Genomic DNA, 22223 nt, shown 5'->3' with positions numbered 1-22223 from the left:
TCAATGACTCTTGCATTTTCAACATAAAATATATTTTTGTATGAATCCTGTCTTTGGTGGCTTTTAAGGGATAACATAAAGTAGGCTGGTGTAACAGGGGGAGGGTAGATGACATAGATGTAGAGGGAGGGACCTGTGTGAAAGAGTAAGTAAGTAAGGCCCCAGGGCATATCCCAAAGCCTGGCTTCCCTACATGTCCTAAGGAGCCAAGCAGTCCTGAGCATGCTCCACTCCTCCAAGGTGTGACACCTAACATCATTGTTAGCCATTTCTTAGAGACTTTCATTGTTTCCCATAGTTGTTGTTTGCCTCACCATCACAGAAGTGTCTCCAGGATGGCTGTTCCAATTGCCCCTCCCACTCCCACGACTCAAACCTCCCATCTAGAGCTTCACCTATATAAAACCAAATAAGCAATCAACAGATGACTTCACAAATCCCTTCCACAACTTAGAAATGTTAGGTTTTTAAAAAGAGGTAGGTGAGTAAGAACCGCACCAGCACGCACGTGGTATTCAGATAAGGGGTAGGTTTATTCAGTAGACCAGGCAAGGTTGGCACTCCACGTGGCTGGGAAAGGCCTGGGAATGAGAGAGAGCTGGGAAGAGAGGAAAGAGAGAGAAAAGAGCAGAGAGAGGGGTAAGAACAGTAGCACTCACGTGGTATTCAGGTAAGGGGTAGACCTGCTGGTTCCAGGCAAGGTTGGCACTCCACGTGGCTGGGAAAGAGAGAGAGCAAGAGAGCAAGAAAAGAACAGCAAGAGCTAGAAACGAACAGAGAGAGAAAAAGAGAGAGAGAGAGAGAGAGGGTCTGGGCCTGGGCTAGCCCTTATCTAGGGTATGGGCGGGGAAAGGTGTGGCCACATCAGGTTAGGATGTGACCTCAGCAGATGCGGACGTGACCTCTTCCAGGTGTCCCAGTTGCCTAGGTAACGCAGGTACTGGGTGGAGACTTTGCTGCGAGGAGGGTGGAGTCTGCTCGCCATCCAGGAGCGGACCTTACAAGAAACATGTGCCCTTAAAAACTTAGAGCCAGGAAAGTCAGGATTCTGTACTCCACAGAGGATTCCAACAAACCCATGATGCCTTCAAGTGAAGTTTCCTGGAGACAGGAGTTCCATCAAAACTCCAGGTAGAAAATTCAAGGTAGCTGGGTGCCAGTGGCTCACGCCTGTAATCCTAGCTACTCAGGAGGCTGAGATCTGAGGATCATGGTTCAAAGATTTTCCAGCCCAGACTAGAAACTCTGTGAGACTCTATCTCCAATTAATCACCAGAAAACCAGAAGTGGAGCTATGGCTCAATGTGGTAGAGCACTAGCCTTGAGCACAAAAGTTCAAGGACAGCTACTAGGCTCTGAGTTCAAGCCCCACAACTGACCAAAAAAAGACAAAAAAAAACCCTCAAGGTATTAGCAGATAGATCACATAATCCTAATACTTTAGTGGCAAGTAGACAATTTACTGGTGACCATTTAATGTATTATGATGATTGGACCAGATCCAAAAATACTCTTTGCCTCTCCTCCAGGCCCTAGTCCATATCTCTAAACACTAATAAGAAGTATAACCCTCAACCCAGAAAAGAACAACCAGGAGGCAGACTAGCCTCATGTAGAGTTTTCATCAGCTGCTCTTGTCCCTATTGATGGGTGGTATTGTGAAAAAGAGTGAAGTATGAGAGAAACCAAACAGACTCTCTACCTTAATATGATACAGCCAGCCCCGTGGTACAGGCAATTATTAAGCAGAGTATCAGACAGTAGGACAGGGAAGGAGAGAAGTCTCTGTATGCCCAAACCAGAAGAGAAACTGCTCAAACTATCTTTAACAGGTCTTATTTTTAAAAATGTCAATAAATTATAAACTTATTTGCTTTTCATATAGGCCTGAAGAATCCTTTGTGTCTCCTTTAGATACAGAGAATTGAGAGAGCACTCCCAAACTGTGACCAAAAACAGAGATGAATGCGTCCTGTGGTATAAAGTTAAGTGGGGTTCAAAGGTTAGATGAGTTATTACATTAGTGTGTCTAGCAAACATGGACAAGTTCCTTACTTGGATAAAGATATGCAGATCAGTGACTCTCTAATTAACATCAGCTTCACTTGGACACACACACGCACACACACACACACACACACACACACACACACACACACACACACACACACACACACACACACACACACACAGACTCAGATGTCCAAGTTCTATAGCCAGAAATTCTTACCAGGAGCATCAGCTGATGAAGGTGCCCCTTCTTCCTGTTTCATGAGGTCTCCTCCATGTATGGGCCATACACTTGTAGGTTCCCTGGTATCTTCGTTTGCAGATCAAGCATGGTCTCTAGACTTGACCTGTGACTTCTGGCTTAGACATAAAGACCAGCTCTTGCTTAGTTGTTAGGCTTCTACCAGTTCTAAAGTGTCAGAGAATGTGAGTACCCATCACACATCTATAGACTCTTCTGCATTATCCAGCATACATTGCTTTTGCTTAGGGACTATGTAACTAAAGTCTAACCAAAAAGGTAAGGGATGAAATTATAAAGTCACATATAGACATAGTCTTTACCATTGATACTTACTGCCTTCTCTTCTATTGTGGTGGTCTTTTTTCTTTCTTTTTTAAAATGTAAGTCCTGGGGTTTGGACTCAGACCCTGAGTGCTATCCCTGAGTTTTTTTCATACAAGGCTAAAGCTCTACCACTTTGAGACACAGCTCCAATTCTGGTTTTCTGGCATGCAAGGCAAGTGCTCTACCACTGAGCCACCTTCCCAGCCCCTAAATTTTTTTTATTTTTTTTTTAATTTTTTTATTTTTTTATTTATTTTTTTTTTTGGGGTCCGGTCGTGGGGCCTGAACTCAGGGCCTGGGCACTGTCCCTCAGCTCTTCAGCTCAAGGCTAGCACTCTACCACTTAAGCCACAGCGCCACTTCCGGATTTTTTTCTTTTTGCTTATGTGGTACTGAGGAATCGAACCCAGGGCCTCATGCATGCAAGGCAAGCACTCTACCACTGAGCTACCTTCCCAGCCCCAATTTTTTTTATTTTTTAATCTTTCCTTTTTCTTTATCTCTCTTCTCCTTTCCTGCTATCCCTGCCCTTTCTCTGAATCACTCTCTCACTTTTCCTCCCTAGTTCCTCCAATCTTATTTTCTCCTCAAAATTCTCCCTAAACCTATTAATTTCTGGTCTGCTGACCTCTTACTTGATTTTTCAAAATTAAATACCTAGGAGTTAACTTAACTAAAGATGTGAAGGACCTCTATAATGAAAACTTTAAAAACCTGAAAAAGGAAATTAAAGCAGAACTAAGGAAGTGGAAAAACCTCCCATGCTCCTGGATTGGGAGGATTAACGTAGTGAAAATGGCAATACTGCCAAAGGCTATATACAAATTCAGTGTGATACCTATCAATATTCCAACCTCATTCTTCAATGAAATAGAGAATCAATCCAAAAATTCATATGGAAAAATAAAAGACCCTGAATAGCAAAAACAATTCTTAGCAGAAAAAACAGCATTGGAGGAGTATCAATTCCAAATTTCAAACTCTACTACAAAGCCATAGTAATAAAAAACAGCTTGGTACTGGCACAAGAACAGACCTGAGGACCAGTCAAATAGGACTGAAGACTCAGAAATGAACCCACAGACCTATAGCCACCTAATCTTTGACAAGGGAGCTAAAAATATAGAATGGAAGAAAGGCAGTAAATGGTGCTGGCAAAGTTAGTTAAATACCTGTGGAAAACTAAAGCTAGATCCATATGTATCACTCTGCACCAGAATCAACTCCAAATGAATCAAAGACCTTGAAATAAAAGCAGACACCCTGAAAATATTACAGGAAGGAATAGGAGAAATTCTAGGGCTCCTTAGCACAGGCCGAAATTTTCTTAATAGAGACCCAGAAACACAACAAATCAAAGAAAGGTTGGACAAATGGGATTGCATGAAACTGCAGAGCTTCTGCATGGCAAAGGACATAGCTAGCAAGATCAATAGAAAGCCCATAGACTGGGAGAAGATTTTCACTAGCCATACAACAGATAAGGGTCTCATATCTAAAATATACTTAGAACCCAAAAAATTAAATCCCCCAACAATAAATCCTCAAAGAAACAACTGCCTAATTAATAAGTGAACTTAAAGAGAGACTTCTCTGAAGAGGCAATAAGAATGGCCATTAGACATGCTCATCTTCTCTAGCCATAAAAGAAATGCAAATCAAGACAACACTGAGATTACACCTTACCCCAATTAGAATGGCTATAATCAAGAAATCTAGTAACAACAGAAGCTGGAGGCGATGTGGCCAAAAGGGAACCCTACTGCATTGTTGGTGGGAGCGTAAACTTGTTCAACCACTCTGGAAAGCAGTATGGAGGTTCCTCAAAAGACTCCACATAGAGCTCCCCTATGACCCAGCAATCCCACTTTTGGGCATTTACCCAAATGATCACAAACAAGGTCATACTAAAGCTACAAGCACAACTATGTTTATTGCAACATTATTCACCATAGCTAAGATACGGAACCAATCCAGATGCCCCTCAGTAGATGAATGGATCAAGAAAATGTGATACACACCCACACATACACACACACACACACACACACACACACACACACACACACACACACACACACACACATGGGAATTCTATGCCTCCATCAGAAAGAATGACATCACCCCATCCCCATGTGTTAGGAAATGGAAAGACTTGAAAAAAAACTATACTAAGTGAAGTAAGCCAGCCCCAAAAAACATAGGCCCCATAGTTTCTCTTATTTGCAATAACTAGTACATGTCTAGGACAAGCAAAAAAAAAGCCAAAAGCTATATACATATGACTATATAAGATGATATTAAACGAAATGAACCCCAAGACAGGGACATAAGTGGTTTTTTTCTTTCTTGCTATTGTGTTTAATGTCCTTATAATACACTATGTGATTCTCTTGTTTCTTTTGTATGCTCTTCCCCCTTGGTATAGCCCCTGCTTTCATTGTATCTGATTCCAGTGTCCTGCATCTTGTATATACATTTTTTATAATTTTGGGAGGGGAAGGGATATAACAAAATGCATAAATAAGGATACAAGCTTGTCTTTCTCCATGGTGGTGACCTTGAGGGTCAGGGGACTCAAAAAATTCAACTCATTTTTATTACTAAGGCACCTAGCCAACTGGGGCTATTTACTAACCTGACTAGACCCCCTTAAATAAAGATGTGCAGGTTAATGGCTCTCCTGTCAGCAACTAATGACAGTGACCCCACAGGGATATGAAAGCACCACACTCAAGATGCTAATGGGTAACATTGGGTGGGAATGGTCCTTGCCTTCATGAAGACATATGAGGTTAAAATAACTTACAAATGAAGAGACCGGTCTTGACAAAGATAGTTAAAGATTCTTTGGGGTTTGGGCACATCCTTTGAGGCTCCCATTTAACACACACACTTTAGAGGAACTCACACTGGAAGATTAGAAAATGAGGAAGGCCCCCTAGAACAAACAAGATTTAGGATCAAAGGGACAGATGGCCTGCCTCAGAACAGATCCAAGCCTCACCAAGAGTGGGGGACTCTTACAACATCGGTCTGAAGGGATGCTATAGAGCATTGCCCACTGTTGGCCGGCCATCTTTCTTTCCATGCATGTGGGCATGAATTACAAGTATACTGACATACTGGGTAGAAGTAACTTTTCCCTGTAGTGCACATGCCACTGACAGGTCCATCCATATCATCACCCAACAGAGAGGACTAGGCACTATCAAGATGGCTATACATTTAAAGGGATATCATGATTCCATGGGATTTGGGGATGTCCCTCTTGGGAATGGATTCATCGTACTCTTTGTGTATGAGAGGCGAGTAAAAGATAGGCCGTGCTGGAGACCACTGCTCCTCACCCGACATTCACAGGCTCCTCTTTGTTCCTCAGTCTCCTCAGCTGCTACCCTGGAGCCACAGGATGAATTCAGGTTAATGGCATCAATGGCATGCAGGTGGAAGTGACGTCAATGTCCTCCCCTTGGTCAGTGAACTCAGAGGCCACTTGTCCCAGGTGACCGCTGTAATTTACAGGCAGCCTGATTCTTAGTCACTTCGTAGAAGACAGTGCTTCAGACCAGCTGTTTAATCAACATCTGGCTGTGATACAACCAACAATCCTGTGTTGCAAGATCCCACCCAAGTTAGTGCTGTTGTAATTGGAATTAGGCCAGTATTACCATGACTCACAAGCCCACAGAAATAGCTCAAAGCAATGTACCTCACTTTTCTACCTTTATATATCATGGGAGAGCCAACTGAGAGAGATATGGAGACAGAGATGAAAGACAGAGATGGAGAAATATAGACAGAGATAGACACCAAAACAGAGACAGAGATGGAGATAGATGATAGAGATAGAGGGATGACAGAGATAGAGATAAAGGTAGATAATATATATGTACATATGTGTATATGTGTGTGAGACCGAAATGGATTTTGTAAGATCTTGTTACCTTAAGTCTATATCATATGAAACCACTCAAGTTTTCTTCAAGACAAGCATGGGAAACAGGCTTCATGGTCATAAATGATTTCATAGCAGAGGAAGATACTTGTTCAAATTCTCTAAGTCACCATTTTCTTGTTTTTTTAAGATGGACTTAATTAAAATAACTTTTCCAGGTGCTGGTGGTTCATAGCTGTAATTCGACCTACTCAGGAGACTGGGATCTAAGGATAGACAGTTTGAAGTCAGCCAGGACAGGAAAATCCATGAAATTCTTATCTCCAATTAACTGCCACAAAATCAAAAGTGGCACTGTGGCTCAAGTGGTAGAGCACTAGCCTTGAGTAAAAGAGCTCAGGGACAGCGCCTAGGCCCTGAGTGCAAGCCCCACAACTGACAAAAAAAAATTTAGAATATCTACATTCTGGATTCTGGGGGGGGGATTATTAAATAAAACAACTGGAAGACAAAACAACATGGTACATTGTATAGATTTTGCAGGTCAGTGTTAGAGACAACTTGCTATGTGCCAGACACTGTGAGAATTTTTATACTAACCTAAAATTGGGGTTTCCTTTTTCTCGAAAGATGAAAAGGAACTGTCCTTGAGAAGGACAGAAGTCAAGGCATACTTGGTCCTATTTTACACAAGGGGAAACTAAGAGTGGTAAAGGTTCCCGAGACAGGGAGACAAAGACAGAGTCCCAGGCCCTGTTGGTCAGCAATATCTGAAATGCATCAAGTCACTGCAAGGATTCAGTCACCAGCCTCCAAGACTCAGCTCTTTATTGTTTTACTCTTTCCTCAGAAAGGATTGCAATGAAAAAAGCATCAGTGTCTCTTTCAACCCTGTGTCTAAGGGTTTGCTATTCAGTTTTGCAATCCAGAGCCCTGTGCATGCTAGGCCACCAGCCACTCTTCCACTAAGCTACCCCAACCCCACCAGCCCATGCTCTGGCTATATTACAGGGAACTGAGAGCAAATTTCCATGTCCTTTGCTGTTAATGGATCTTCGGTCTTTAGGCCACATTGAAGAAGTCAAGATTTTGTTTCCTTGGTGGGAGACTCCTTGCCTATCCATCTCTCAGAGGCTTTTCTGACCAAGGCCCTCCATTCATTGGGCACCAAAACTAAAAGTAAACAGCTGTCACAGCTGGAAAACAGAAAGCAGGAAAAACAAAAAAGCAATGCTGTGTCCCCAACTACCTACCACAAGGTGTAAGTCCCAAAGTGCTCTGTCTGATCAGAGCTCATCATGCCTGAGCCTGGCTGCTATGAGACCTTATGAGTGGTCACTCTGGAGAAGAATTTCCACATGAAGTGTTACAAGAAGGTTCTGTCCATCCAGGCTGATGATGGGGGCTGCTTCCCTCTGGATGGTCACAGGCTTGGCTGAACTTGCCACACTGCTAGTGAGGACCAGGCTGTCTTTCCGATGGTAGGCCCATTTCCTATCATGGACCACCCACATGGAGACCAGTCCTTGTCTCTACCCACCTTGTCCCTCCCTCCATTCCAAACCCTTTGCCAAGCATCTTAAGTGCTCTGGACCCAGGACCCAGTATGGCCCAAAGGGTGCTCCAATCTTTGCTGAGGCTCCAATCTTTGCTCATCCTGTAGGGATCTCCAAGACTTAGTGCTTTGCTTTCACTGCTGTACCAATGACCCTGGCTGTCCTGAGCAGTCTCTGCACTCTACTTGCTGAGGGTAAACCCTGACCATCTGGGAGCCTGGACACTCACCTCACCCGAGGTTGTCAGGTTGTGGCTATAGCTACAAATGAAAATAAAACCTTGCTTTGCAGAAAAACAAAAACAAAAACAAAAAAGCAGTGCAACGCCCCCTGCCTGTAAAGGTTGGAACAGCAGCTGGATGGAACAGCAACTGAACTCGGATTATCTCGTGATTTTCTTTTAATACGTTTTTTTTAATGGTGAAAATACCATACAGATGGGTTAAAATTACATGAGCAAGGTAATGAGTACATTTCTTATCAAGCATTGTTGCTTCCTCTTTTGTTTCCCCTTACCATCTCTGCCACCCCACCAAAGTTGTAAAGTTCATTTTTCGACAAAACGTCTTGTACATTGCATTATTGCAATGGGTCCACCTGTATCCCTATTTAAACAATTTGTTTTTTCCCTTCCCCTCCACAAATTATACCAACATCAAATACAGTGAAAACAGGGGTTATACTGTGGGGGAGGGACATACAAAGCAACAAAAAAATAATCTTATAAATATGTTAGAAACAATAGCAAGAAAGAAAAACAATTTGAGTCCTTATCTTGGTGTTCATTTCACCTAACATCAACTTGTATCTTGTGATTTTCTTTATTTATTCCCACTGAGAGTTCTGGGCTCCAGATGAAAATCCACAGCTCAGAGAGGAAAAGAAAAATTTTTAAAGGGAGAAAGGGAAGTCACTTGTTCATGGTGCTTTTAAATTCTCAACTGAACTAAGAATGCTCTTAAGCATGTAATCTGCTAAGGGTGTCAGGCCAGCATCTCTGAGATCAAGAATGTTCTAGACTTGTGGTGCTGACACCATTTCTGAGACCTTGTATCTCTCCCCTGTGAGTCTCAGGCATTCCTGGAAGCCATCCCTAGGGTAGCACATCTTTACTTTGAAGCAAGGGAAAAAGATTTAGGGGAAGATGGAAGAAGCCATCTGCCTAGACCCACAGTCTCATTTAAGCATTCATTCCCTAGTTTATAAAATCCGTCCCACTTCCTAATAATAAACGTGATGCCATCCAATTACCACCTGCATGTTTACAGTTATATAACAGACATGTACTCACAGACGCACCAACAAACTCACCTGATTTGCACAGCAATCCCCACGGTAAGTGTGATCATTGTGGCTACCTCCCCATCTAAACTGAGCTCAGCACACTGTAGCCAGGCAAATCTTCCTTGGTATCAAGCTCATCAGAGTCATTATCCAAATTCAGATACCCCAGACCCAGTCTCCTCCCATCCCTTCAAGACTATCTCACCTGAAATGGAGTCAGGTGTTCTGGCCTTGGTCCTTTTTCTAGTGATTTCAGGCCAGGTATTCCAGATGAATGCCTAAAGTTCTTGCTGGCCAATAATGATTCAGCTGAATACTGACAGGCATCACCAGTCAACTGTAGTACTGTTTGCTATGAATCCAAGTCATCTTGCTCCTCTTCCTACTCCTTCTCTTCCCCTTTCTCTTCTTCCTCCTTCTTTGCCAGCACTGGAGCTTGAATGAAGAGCCTGGGCACTGTCCCTTAGCACTTTTGCTCAAGGCTGACACTCTATCACTTGGAATACACCTCTACTTCTGGTTAATTGGAGATCAGAGTCATGTAGACTTCTCTGCCCAGGTTGGCTTTAAACCACAGTCCTCAGATCTCAACTTCCTGAGTAGCTAGGATTATTGGAATGATCCACCCACCAGTACCTGGCCTCAGAGTTTTTCTTACCATACCTGCCTGTGTCACCTTTAATAATCGGTCAGGGTGATATAAGCATGTATGGGAAAAGACAAGAATCAGCCATGCCATCCCTCCTCATTAGTAATCAAGGCTATAATTTACCACAGCAACCTCATTAAAGACTTTGCCTGTCTGGCACCCTCCTCTACTTGGGAGCATACTGCTACATACAGTGAGGCATATTATATACCTTGTCTTTCTGACTTTTTTATGTCAGTAGTAGGGCTTGAACTCAGGGCCTGGGCACTGTCCCTGAGCTTTTTTACTCAAGGCTAGTGCTCTACCACTTTGAGCTATAGTGCTACTTCTGGTTTTTGAGTAGTTAATTGGAGAGAAGAGTCTCTTGGAGACTTTTCTGTCCAGGCTGGCTTTGCACTATGACCCTCAGATCTCAGCCTCCTGAGTAGCTAGGATTACAGGCATGAGCCACCAGCACCTGGCTTGACTTTTTTTTTTTGCGAGTCCTAGAGCTTGAACTCAGGGCATGGTCTGGGCACTGTCCTTGAGTTTCTTTATGCTCAAGCTATCGCTCTACCACTTAAGCCACAGCATAGCTCCTGGCCTTTTCTGTGTATGTGGTACTGAGGAATCAAACCCAGGGCTTCATGTATGTGGGCAAGCACGCTACCACGAAGCCACATTCCCAGCCCTTGACCTTTTTTTTTTTTTTCAAGCCATCAGATACCTTATCTGCAATAAGAGCTCTGTGGGTGAGTGTAAAGTAGAAGGATGACTTTCCGAACGTTTTCCTAATCCTTGGAATGTGAAGACACAGGGAAGGAGGTCACCTCTATTCCATTAGAGAGCCCCCTGGCTGTGGTTAGTATAGGAGTTTGTGTTGATTCATTTGCAATGTGGCTTTAGCATTTAAGTACATCAAAGTCAGGATCGGTGAGAATTATATATTGTTTTGATGTCTTAAGACACTAGATACCAAGCACTACGATTCTAAGACAGCTAGATTAGATCTGAGGATAAAGGTACTCTCTCTGTCTCTCTGTCTGTCTGTCTGTCTGTCTGTCTGTCTGTCTGTCTGTCTGTCTGTCTGTCTGTCTGTCTCTCTCTCTCTCTCTCTCTCTCTCTCTCTCTCTCTCTCTCTCTCTCTCTCTCTCTCTCTCGTGTGCTATCCTTCTGAAATAACACAGACTGCAAAGTTCAGAGATGCCAAGCTCTCTCTGACCTGAGAGCACACCTTTGAAGACCACCAGGGGAACACAGAAAGCAAGATAGGTTCCATTGTATTATGTTTTGTTGTTGCTAGTCCTTGAGCTTGAACTCTGGCCTGAATGTTGTCCCTGAGCTTTTATGCTCAAGGCTAGCTCTCTATCACTTGAACCACAGCAGCTCCACTTCCTGGGTTTTTTTTTGGGGGGGGGCAGTTAATTAGAGATAATTGTCTCATGAATTTACCTGCCTGGTCTGGTTTCGAACCTGGAGATTTTAGCCTCCTGAGTAGCTAGGATTACAGGTAGGAACCACCAGCGCCCAGCTTCAAAGTAAGTTCTTCAATACATAGACATCCCCCATGTCCTCATTGTCCATGCTTCTCTTGCTAGCAGCAAATGTTTGATTACATTTCATAATCCCACACTCCTTTCTTTCTCCACCCCCGGCCAAGATAGAGGAGACAGGTGCCAAGTCCTGCCCCCAAATTTACGTGTCTCCCATCCTTCCGTTTTCCTAGGAGCTTGGGGCATAATAAGAAGGTCAGGACCTATTACCCTGTGTGGGCAAAGATTTCTCTAGAAGCTCCCACCCCTTCTGCTCCCTATAAATACCCTGGGAGAAGACCCAGCAGGCAGTAGAGAGTCAGAGACCGGCTCAGGAACCTCCAGCTCTCATAAGGACGCTCCCTCTCTCATCCTCTGCCATGAAGGTCTGTGCAACATTCCTGTGCCTTCTGCTCATGGTCCTCAGCTCCCAGGTGCTTGCCGAGCCAGGTAAGCCCCCTTCTTCTCTATGGAAAAGCATCCCACCTCCAGAACCAGCAAACGTCTTCCAAGACTCAGCGCAAACCCTACAATTCCATGATTGGCACGCAGGCATCACAGTGGGCAAGAACACCCAGCCCCAAATCTACCCTGTGGAATAGCCAGATCGAAACCTGGGCAGGCTGTCTCTCTTCCTCTCTCCCTCTCTCCCACCCCTCCTCTCTTTCTTTCTCCCTCACTCTCCCCCCCCCCCATCTCTGTCATTCACCGGATTAACTCGTTTCCCTGCATGGTGTTTGCATGTGACATGATGATGAGCATGTTTTTTTTTTCTCTTCCTAATTCAGCCACCATCCCGACCACCTGCTGCTTCACTGTTTCCACGAAGAGGCTCCCCATTCAGCAGCTGGAGAGTTACAGAAGAATCACCAACAGCAAATGTCCCCAGAAAGCCGTAATGTGAGTAGACAAGCTCCATCTCCCACTAATGGAAAACCTGTGTCTTCATCAAGAACTAAGCCAGAGGTCCCGACTTAGTTTGACATCTATAATGCAATCCATGAATTTTCACAGATGAAATGTCTGCCCCCAGCCAACATTGCTTGGGAGCTTGTTCAGGCCACATTGGCTTCTTTCAGTAAATAGAACAGATGTGTTTACTGGGCCTACTCCCACAGTCCCATTCTTTCTCTGTTCCTATTTTTCTCTCCCACTGCACCCCACTACCTCTATGGCAAATGAGCTGACTATACAGGGTTGGATGGGAACATTTTTCCCAAGAGAAGTCTTCTGACTGTTTTTTTCTCTCTCCCCAATACAGCTTCCAGACCAAACGGGGCAAGCTGATCTGTACTGACCCCAAGCAGAAATGGGTCCAGGCCTCCATGAAGATCTTAGATCAAAAACTATGAACTCCACAGCCAAAAATAACCACCTTCCTTGGAGACTGACCGAGAACATGAGAAAGGCTGAGATAATTTCAGCATTCCCAAAGGAATAGGGTTGGATGGGTAATCTTTCAAAGCATATTACGCTTCAGTTATGGAGTTTTCTTAACGTATTTTCTATGAATATCAGGCACCCTTAGTCAGAAAGCACTGAGCAGATTACTTGCTTTCTGGAAGTCTTGATTCAGTTCCTGCCAAGTGTTAAAGATGAGCCTACCCTCCCTCCTTCTGCTCAGGCTAAGGGTCCTGAAGAATATCAAAAAATGTTTTCTGGTTTTATGCTGGCGTTGCTCATTTTCATGCAAGATGAGACTTGTGCTTTTTAAATGGATATTTAAAAAATGTAAATAAATGAAACACAGAAAAATCTACACATGTTGTATTGTCGTCTCGGGGTCATGTTTTTCCAGTGGGAAATTCATGTTGAATTGGGGTGGGGGAAAGGTGACAATAGGGTGACAAGTTGGGATTAGAGCAGAGTCCCTCACAAAGGACTCTTGGACTTGGTGATGGGTCTTTGTGGAGATTTGAACTGAATAGACAGCACCAGAAAACCCGTTACAACCCTGAGATTCTTGCTCCTGTGGGCAATCCCAGACCCCAAGTCCTATAACCAATTCCTCGGAAAGAGCCTCCAACCATGCCTTCTTCACCATCATTCTTGTCCCCAGTCTTTCCTGTGAACACATTCTCTCCTTCCTTGATCTGACTGCTCTGCCTTCCACCTCCATAGCACAAACAGATACCACAGGGAGGGTGCAGGGTGCAGCTCCTCTGGGATTAAGGCTGATGGAAGGTCTATTAGGAGAATCCCAGCTGAGACCCAGTGGTACCCTCTAGCAGCTGTAGGCGAGCATTGTCATCCTGGGAGAGGAATTGTCAGAGCAACACAACACAGATCCCACCCCCACCCTCACCCCGCCCCCCGCCCCCCTTGCACTGCTCAAATCCCTTTACTTACATATTAAGTTCTGAACAACGTTCAAGAGTCTATGAAGCCTCACGCTAATGAGTGGAACAGGAGCCCTTCTCCAGCTGCTGCAGCTGGCTTGGAGACCATAAGTCACTCCCTCCTTGAACCTTCATTCAACTCTCCTTCACCCTCAGCTAACCTCTTCCAGTTAACCTCTTCCACCCTCTTCTGGTCCAGACTGCTTTCGTGCGGGGTTGACTCAGAGCCCTCATTCTTGCGGGGGAAATTCCTGGTCCTCATATTCTTCTAATGACCAGTCTCTGCTCTTGTCTACTTGTTATCAACCCTGGCTGATGGGACATCAAGAGACCAGTACATGCCAAATACGCTCACCAGCAAAGCAAAACCCACCCCTCTCTCTGGTCAGAGTCCATCACCCTGCCCACATGGTGACATCTTCCTTTCCTGTGCATCTCTCGGCCTGAAAGTCTCAAGAAATAGAGTGTGACCATAGCTTGACAAGGTTGAAGAGGATGTCCTAGAGACCAAAGCAGATGCACACAGCCCTGATCTGCATGGATTGAAGCAATTATATTGGGGACACATCATCATGGATTAGTTGATTTGAAGTGGATATTGAATCCTACAGCTCTCTTACTTGGAGGGGCTGGCCCAGTGTGTTTCTAGACTAGTCCTAAGGGGGAGGGGGACTCTAGAGATATGACAACCCTTCAGAATTGTCCCAAGTTAGAAGAAAGAGAAGAGATTTTTATGACCTCTACCAGTTAATCAGTATGTGTGGGCTTTCCCCAGACAGAAGAGCACACCCTAGAGGGAAGCAGTTTTCTCCAGCCAAGGCCAATGCCCAGAGAGAACTATTGACCATCAACCCATTGCCATGAACACAAGGCAAGTGAATTCCTTCATCCTAACAAGTGGATGGTGCTCTCAGCAGAGCACTCTATTGCTGCTTGGGGCATGGACCTAAGACAAGGTCTGAGACCTGGCTTTCTTCTCACCATTCCTTACTAGCTTTTACCTGCGCACAAAATGAGTTTTTAAACAAGAAGCACGGCTTCTAATTACCTGTGCAGTAAAAGCACAAAAGACCTGTCTAAAAGCAGAGATGGTAAATAATCTTCTCCAATGACTCAAGTCTACTGCAGCAAGGTAGAGCGACTGGGGACCTCTCTCCTAACTGCTGGAACTTACTCCAGATCACTTCCTGTCACTGGAGAGTCATGATAAAGATGCTTGGCCCCACAGAGTCAGATGAAATAATAAGCACAGGGCATGGTCAACAAAGGTACTTAGGTGTGCTCTTGGCAAAGGTGAAGGATACATTCACAGGCCCTACCTCCTGTGAGGAAGGCACTTTGTTTTGCAAAACATCAGACTTACATGACTTAAAGGAGACCTGTAAAAGCACTGCATGCACAAGAGTTTGCTTAAGAGGACTAAATTAGCTAATGCGCACAAACCCCAAAGTCCCTGTATGAAGAAGACATTTAGCTGTTAGAAATTGTTATTAACTGAGGATCTTCTACATGCTAGCTGCAATGCTGACCTCTGTGTGAAAACGAGCTTGTAGAAAGTTTCTTCAAAGCCACTTTGGGAAAGGCTCGTTGTAAACCCCTTTAAACAAAGAGAAAGAGGCACAAGCATGAGAGAAATATGACAGTGGAAGGTACAGGCTGATGGAGGGACCCCAATTCTAGGACATGTAGGCTTCTAATATGCATGCCTGGCTTTAAGTGTCTCTGTCCTTAGACCTCAGGGATTTGGTTTTTTTTTTTTTTCCTTATCTGGGAAAGGACAGGATAGAATACATGGAATGCACAGAGCCTCTCAATTTTTGCCCTAATGTGTGTCTCAGAAGAAATCTGAGACAGAGACATGGAACAAAACTAGATGGTCAGATTTCTGGCTTGACACACATCTGATCTTGCTGTCCATGGTCTTTGGGAACAAGTAGGAAGCCAGGCAACAGGCTAGGAGAAGCCTTATTTCCAGTCTTCCCAAGTTTGTTCTAACCACAGGCATTCTCAAACTCAGTAACTAAGAATGTCACTTTAATCTGCTTATAAGTGAGCCACAGGAAAGCTGTCCAGAAAGAGACACACAGAAAGAACCCACGGAGCCATCTGCTCTATCTTAGGCAATCAGACCTGGGAAGATCATCCTCCAGACCAGAAAGTTTGAAAGCATTGGATTAACATTTTCCTGTGCACCCAAGCCAGGCAGGTGGCATCCAGCTGAATTCTGGGGAGAACAGCTATAGAATATACACTACGTCCCACTGCCTACAATCATTGATACTCGTCCAGTTAAGACTCTGGCATTACTCAGAGGCTAACTCCCAAACCACATCAGTCATATTCCTCTGAAACCCAGTGCACTCTGCTGCTCTGATCTGAACTTGGCGGAGTGGGGGGGGAGAGAAAGAAAGTGGGGGGGAAATCTGGGCCCTCTTCCCTCCATCTGGCTTCTCTCATCCTGTCTTTTCCTTGGAAAACTATAGCACTGCCACATGATTTCGTTTAGCCGCATGAGTCAGGGTTTGGGAAACGCTGCAAGGCCTGCTCCAGCTGACGTCTGCCTTTACAAAGGCACCCCTTCAAGTGATGATGGTTAAACTCACTGACAAGTTACCATGTCCCAGTACTGTACATAGCACATCTTGTGTGCCAATTCACTGAACCCCCTCTCGGGGCATGAACCCTACTAGTTCTGGAAGGGAATCCATGCTTCTTGTTCTTTATTCTCTGTGACCAGTGAAACACAGTGTGTTAATCCAGTAGACAGAAGAGAGCATCCTCCCTTGTCTTGAGACAGGAAGACTGTTTCTTCACCTTAAAATTTTCACTGGTCATAGGCTTTGACCTATTGGTCCAACGTTCCCAAGAGGTACTCTGACATGGCCATCTGTTACTCTCAACTTTTTCAGAGACGATTGCACATGGGACCACAGGAAGCCTAGGAAAAATCTCCTCCCATGACTAGAAAAAAAAGACATATCCCAGCTCTACAGGTCTCCTGATAATAGAGCAAACTATACAGACAGCCCAAAAGATAAAAGAGCTGTTGTCTATTATGAGATCTGAGTTGTCTGGGGTAGGGGAGGTGGAGGGAAGAGGCGGGATGAAATCAAGTAACAATTTCTGGAATTTGAAATAATAGAGATCAGAAAGACAAGTTCTCAAATTGCTGAGGGTGAGAAAGCCAGAAAGAGCAGTCAGAAGCATGGGTAAACTGAGTCACGGGTAGCAAGACACGTGCCCTAATATGTTTCCAAGCTGGTGTTGGAGTTTTTACCTTTCTTTTTACTTACCTTTCTTACCTTACACTGACCACCTGCTGGAGGAAGCCAGTCAGAAGGTACAAGCCACAGCTGGGCTGTGCATGCCTTTTCCCTTATTACTCTTATAACTGTGCCTGGCAGTAACACATCCTGCCTGGCGTGTGTGTGTGTGTGTGTGTGTGTGTGTGTGTGTGTGTGTGTGTGTGTGTGTGTGTGTGTGTGTGTGTCTATGTGGCTGTGTGGCTGTGTTTGTCTGTGTTTTGGGGGAAAGGAGTCCTTCTGGGGCCAGTGTGCATTTTACACAACACCATTCCCCAGAGATGGGTATGAGGGACAGGCATCTCCAGCTCCTGCATTCCACCACAGAGTCCCAGCTTTGACATTTCCAAGATCAAGTCCCTAGGGCATGAAGGAGACCTATGGTGTGTATTCAACCAAAGTTCTAAGTTCATGCGATCCTGAGTTACAAAGGAGTTTGCAAAGTTTTAGAACTGGGTGGAAGGCTTTGGTTTTGTTCTTGCTTCTTTTGGTGCTACCGGAGTTTGAACTCGGAGCTTTGTCTTTGCTAGGCAGACACCCCACCTCTTGGGCCCTAATCCTAAACCCTTTACCTTTGTTCTATTTTAGATACAGTCTTGAGACCCCATCACCCAGTTTGGCCTGGATCATGGATTCCCCGCTACCTATGCCATCTGCCTAGCTGAGATTACAGGTGCGTGCCACCATGACAAGCCCAGAAATGTGGCAGCTTTTAAAGCCTCTGGTTTAAGCTGATGATGAGGATACTGCTGGAAGGCAGGGACAGAAGAACTTGGGGATCTTCTCATCTCTCTGAAGACCACAGCTTCTGTTCTTCCTCGTTTTTCTCCAGAAGGCATTGCAGTGTAGAGAAAGTGAAGCCAGTTAAACATTCCAGCTCAGGGCATGTCTTGCTCTTGGACTGAGAACAGCCGCTCCTCCTTCAGCTTCTTAACCCATCCTGCTGTTAGTTTCAGCAGTAAGTGGAAAATACGTCCAGTCCTAGGCCTCTAGTTCCCTTTTGTACTAAATGAACAGACCCTCACGGCATAGTGCCTACTGTGCAGATTTGAGACTTCATCATTGCTTGACCACGACTCTGACAATAAACTCCCTTTCATCTCCCACACCTCCATCTCCTGGAAAACAACAAATATTGTACCATATAAATATTAGGTAAGCCGGGTGCTGGTGGCTTATACCTATAATCCTAGCTACTCAGGAGGCTGAGATCTAAAGATCGCAGTTCATAGCCAATCTGGAGAAGCAAGTCCATAAGACTCTTATCTCCAATTAACCACCAGAAAACCTTGAGGCACTGAGCCTCAAAGTGAAAAAGCTCAGGGACAGCACCCAGGCCCTGGGTTCAACATATCATCACCACCACCAACAGCAACAAAAAATCAGGTAAAGCTGGAGGCTGTGGCTCATGCCTGTAATCCTTGCTATTCAGGAGGCTAAGATCTGAGGATTCTGATTCAAAGCCAGCCCAAGTAGGAAGACGTTTATCTCCAATTTGAGGTAACCTTCCCCCCACACACATACCAGAAGTAGGTCATCCAAGCTACTGTTCACCTGCAGAAAATCCTTCCTGCTATCTAGCCACCCTCCCTCTTGCTGCACAAAACTTACCCTCTCCCCTGAGCCTTCCTCCCTTGGGATAGAAGCCTCCAAGAGTACCCCAATTAATGTTATCCATTATTTCCTCCTTTGAACTGCCAAGGATAAGGTAAGCATACAAAACAGACCTCTCTGTAGAGAGAAACTCCAAGTGAATCATTAAAGAAACTTCTCAGAAGCAGGGACTCAGAGAAAATTAAGGAGTTAGACAGGCTAAGTGTAGTAAATAACAATGAAACTCAGAGTCAGGATACCTGGAGGGTCGTTTGATTTTGGAGATAAGTAAGAAGTAGCATATTTATAATGTACCATGTGATTTTTTTTGTTTCTTTTGTATGTTCCTCCCCCATGGTATAACCCCTGATTTCACTCTATTTGATTCCAGTGCCCTGCATCTTGTATATACATTTTTCTAATTTGGGGAGGGAAAGGAAAAAAACCAAAATGCTTAAATAGGGATACAGGCTGACCCATTGTAACAATGAGATGTACAAGATGCCATGTTGAAAACGAACTTTACAACTTTGGAGGAGAGGGGAGGAGGAGTTAGGGAGGTAGGGAGGGAAGGGATGGTAGAGGAAAAACAAAGGAGGAGGTAACAATGCTCAATAGGAAATGTACTCATTACCTTACATTACATCTCATGTAACTGTAACCCCTCTGTACCATATCTTTTATATATATATATATATATATATATATATATATATATGAAGTATGGAATCTATTTTGATAAAGGTCAGCTAAGTCCTTATCAAGAATGAAACAAAGGGGAAGTCTGGAAATGTAACTTTTGCTTCAGTGACTTATTTATTGCTTTGTTTATTGAAATTGTAATTGTTATCTGTAATCACTAGCTGCTAGGCCTTCTTCTGTAAATCTGCTTGCTATCATGTACCCTACCACCTATAAGTGACTTGCCTGCCCCTTTAAAACCCTGCTGCAAGAGAGCTTGGTTGCTGGTCTTTACTGTCTTAGTTTAGTAAACGTCAGACGCCGAGGCTAATAAAGGTTCCTAGCCTTATTGACTGAATGTTGGTGACTCCTTTTGCCGATGTGGGTTCGAGTCCCACCAACATAGGGAAGTTGGGATGCTTCACAATTAACCCCCAGAAACCCAGAAGTGACCCTGTGGCTCAAGTGGTAGAGCACTCGCCTTGATCTGAAATGCTCAGGGACAGAGTTCAAGCCCAGAGTTCAAGTCCCACCACTGACAAGGGAATAAAAAAATCAGGTAAAGTAGCCAATAAAGCAGAGAGACCAAACAAAATACCCAGATACCACCAACTCTTGCCCTCCAACACAAACATCTCCCCATCACTTCTATGACGGCTGCTCCCAGCAGCTCCCAGCTACTCCGTGAGCCAGGTAAGGTCCCAGGCTCTCTGAAGCTAAGTCAAGCTCTTCCAAGCAGATCAGTGCAGATCTACAGAACTACCCTGAATCTGCTAGCTATTCATGACAGAAATCGCTACACTGTCTAAGGTATGAAACAGAATCAGAAGTCTAAGCTGTCACAGTAGCCTAGACTTAAGTCTCCAGCTAAAAGTCTTCAGGCTGTCTCCTGGAGATCAACTTTGGGTACAGGCCTGCTTACTGCTTAGTTACATATGTGGCTCTGGGAATCTCAAGAATGTCAAGAATGCACTTGGTTGCTAGAATTCACATGTAACGTGAATCTGGAAGGATTAATCTGGCAGTGGGGGCACAGTCTGGGGAAGTAAAACCTGCATTCTAAGGCATGGCCTTTTCACTTGGCCGCCTTCATGTGGGTTCAAGATGGCTCTGGCACTGGGTTCCAGTGCCCACTGTCAACTTCCTGGGACCAAGGATTTCCGTTGCTATTCAGCTCTAGCCCTTAGCCAGTCCTTCCTTATCCTACCTAACCACCTCCTCTATCCCACTCAATACCATTGCAATAGTATCCGGAATATTCTCCCTAGTCTTAGCCACCCCGCTTCAATGCACCCTCAATCTCAACTTCAGAGGACTCCCACCATACTATAGCATGAACTTCCCAGCTTAAAGATCCCAGATCTATCTCTGGTGGACAGAGCTCCCAGCAAGGACCAGGAACCAATTACAGAAGCATTCTACATTATTATTAAATATTGAAACTTCAATCTTTTCTTCAAACTCTGCTACCACACTAAGTTTCCAGGTGAGCTTGCATAGCTGTTTTCTTTCCAGGGAACTCACCTGACTCATGTTTCCATGTAACTTTTACATGGAGGGTTTCCAAACCGACTACAAATCAAAGCCACCAGGACTTGCTTGGCACCCATGTCTCATACCTAACTACTTAGGTGTCTCATGCTAACTAGTTAGAAGATTGAGATCTAAGGATTATGGTTTAAAGCCAACCCGGGCAGACTGAGAGGTTGTAGATCCTTATCTCCAATGAAACACCAAAAAGCCAGAAGTGGAGAGGTGTGGCTTAAGTGGTATAGCACTAGCTTTGAGGAAAATAAAAAATAAAAGCTAAAGAGCAGGGCTTAGGCCAAGTCCAAGCACCAGACTTGGCACATAAAAAGAATATCAAAATCAGCATCACTTTTTCAAAAAACCTCGATTCCCTAGGCCTTGTCCCAAGATTCTGAGTCAGAAGCTTGGGGCTATTGGAAAGTGCCTTGATAGAGCTTCAACTGGTCTCCCTGGAGATGCTAAAGGTCAGGCTGGGGCTGGAACATTGGTTATTTCTGAAGCTCCTTTGTGCTCTCACATTTTAGGTTCTGCCCCCATTGCCTTGAATTTGTTGGCTTTCTTTACAATGACCTGGATTGTAAAAGTAGCCTCATCTTACATCGAGTCTTTCGGTCTTGGCTCATTATGGACTAGTTGCGTTATTTCTGTGATGTTATAGGTGCTGGGGGGGGGAGGGGGAATCTGAGACACAGCTGAAGAATGTAGCCAAAATTTGCAATTCCCAAGATAATTCTTATACTTGACCCTGACATGTTGCTTCAGAACCACCTAACATAAGTCAACAGATTCCATAGTGAGAAACTCATTTCTTAGCTAGGCACCAGTGACACACCTGTCATCCTAGTTAGTTAAGAGACTGAAATTGGAAGGATCACAGGTCGAGGACAGCCTGGATAGATATACCAGATGCCTTCTCAAGCAGAGCTGAGGGTGGTGGTACATATACATCATCCTAACTACGTGGGAGGCCAAGATCAAGTGCATCTCAGTTCTAGGCCAGTACAGCTAGAAAAGTCTACAAGACTCCACCTCAACTGGGCATGGTGGCACGTACTGCCACCCTAGTTATGAAGAGAAGCCCTCAATTGGAAGAACATAGTCCAGGCATGACCCCAGGCAGGAAGTAAGATTTTAGTTCAAAACTAATCCTTGCAAGAAAGAGCTGGTTCAGTAGTAGAGTAGCTGCTTAGCTATAATTCAATCCCCAGGACAGCCAGGAAAACAAAACAACAAAACAAAAATGTCAATCATAAAAACCAATTGCATTTCTCTCTGAGTGCTAATTTATCACCACCCACCACT

At 44.4% G+C, this 22223-nt stretch overlaps 1 protein-coding gene across 1 annotated transcript; it reads left to right on the top strand.

The window, feature by feature from the left end:
• The first annotated feature begins 11844 nt into the window (after positions 1-11844).
• On the top strand, positions 11845-13145 carry LOC138830371 (eotaxin-like). Its single transcript, XM_070026749.1, has 3 exons — positions 11845-11926; positions 12265-12376; positions 12738-13145. The coding sequence occupies exons 1-3, from the start codon at positions 11857-11859 to the stop codon at positions 12826-12828; spliced, it is 273 nt and encodes a 90-aa protein (XP_069882850.1). The 5' UTR covers positions 11845-11856; the 3' UTR covers positions 12829-13145.
• The last annotated feature ends 9078 nt before the right edge of the window (positions 13146-22223 follow it).

The sequence above is a fragment of the Dipodomys merriami genome, unplaced genomic scaffold, assembly GCF_024711535.1.
Source record: "Dipodomys merriami isolate MVZ:Mamm:240054 unplaced genomic scaffold, mDipMer1.0.p SCAF_19, whole genome shotgun sequence".
NCBI classification, from domain to species: Eukaryota; Metazoa; Chordata; class Mammalia; order Rodentia; family Heteromyidae; genus Dipodomys; species Dipodomys merriami.
This window is presented reverse-complemented; position numbering and strand designations above follow the sequence as displayed.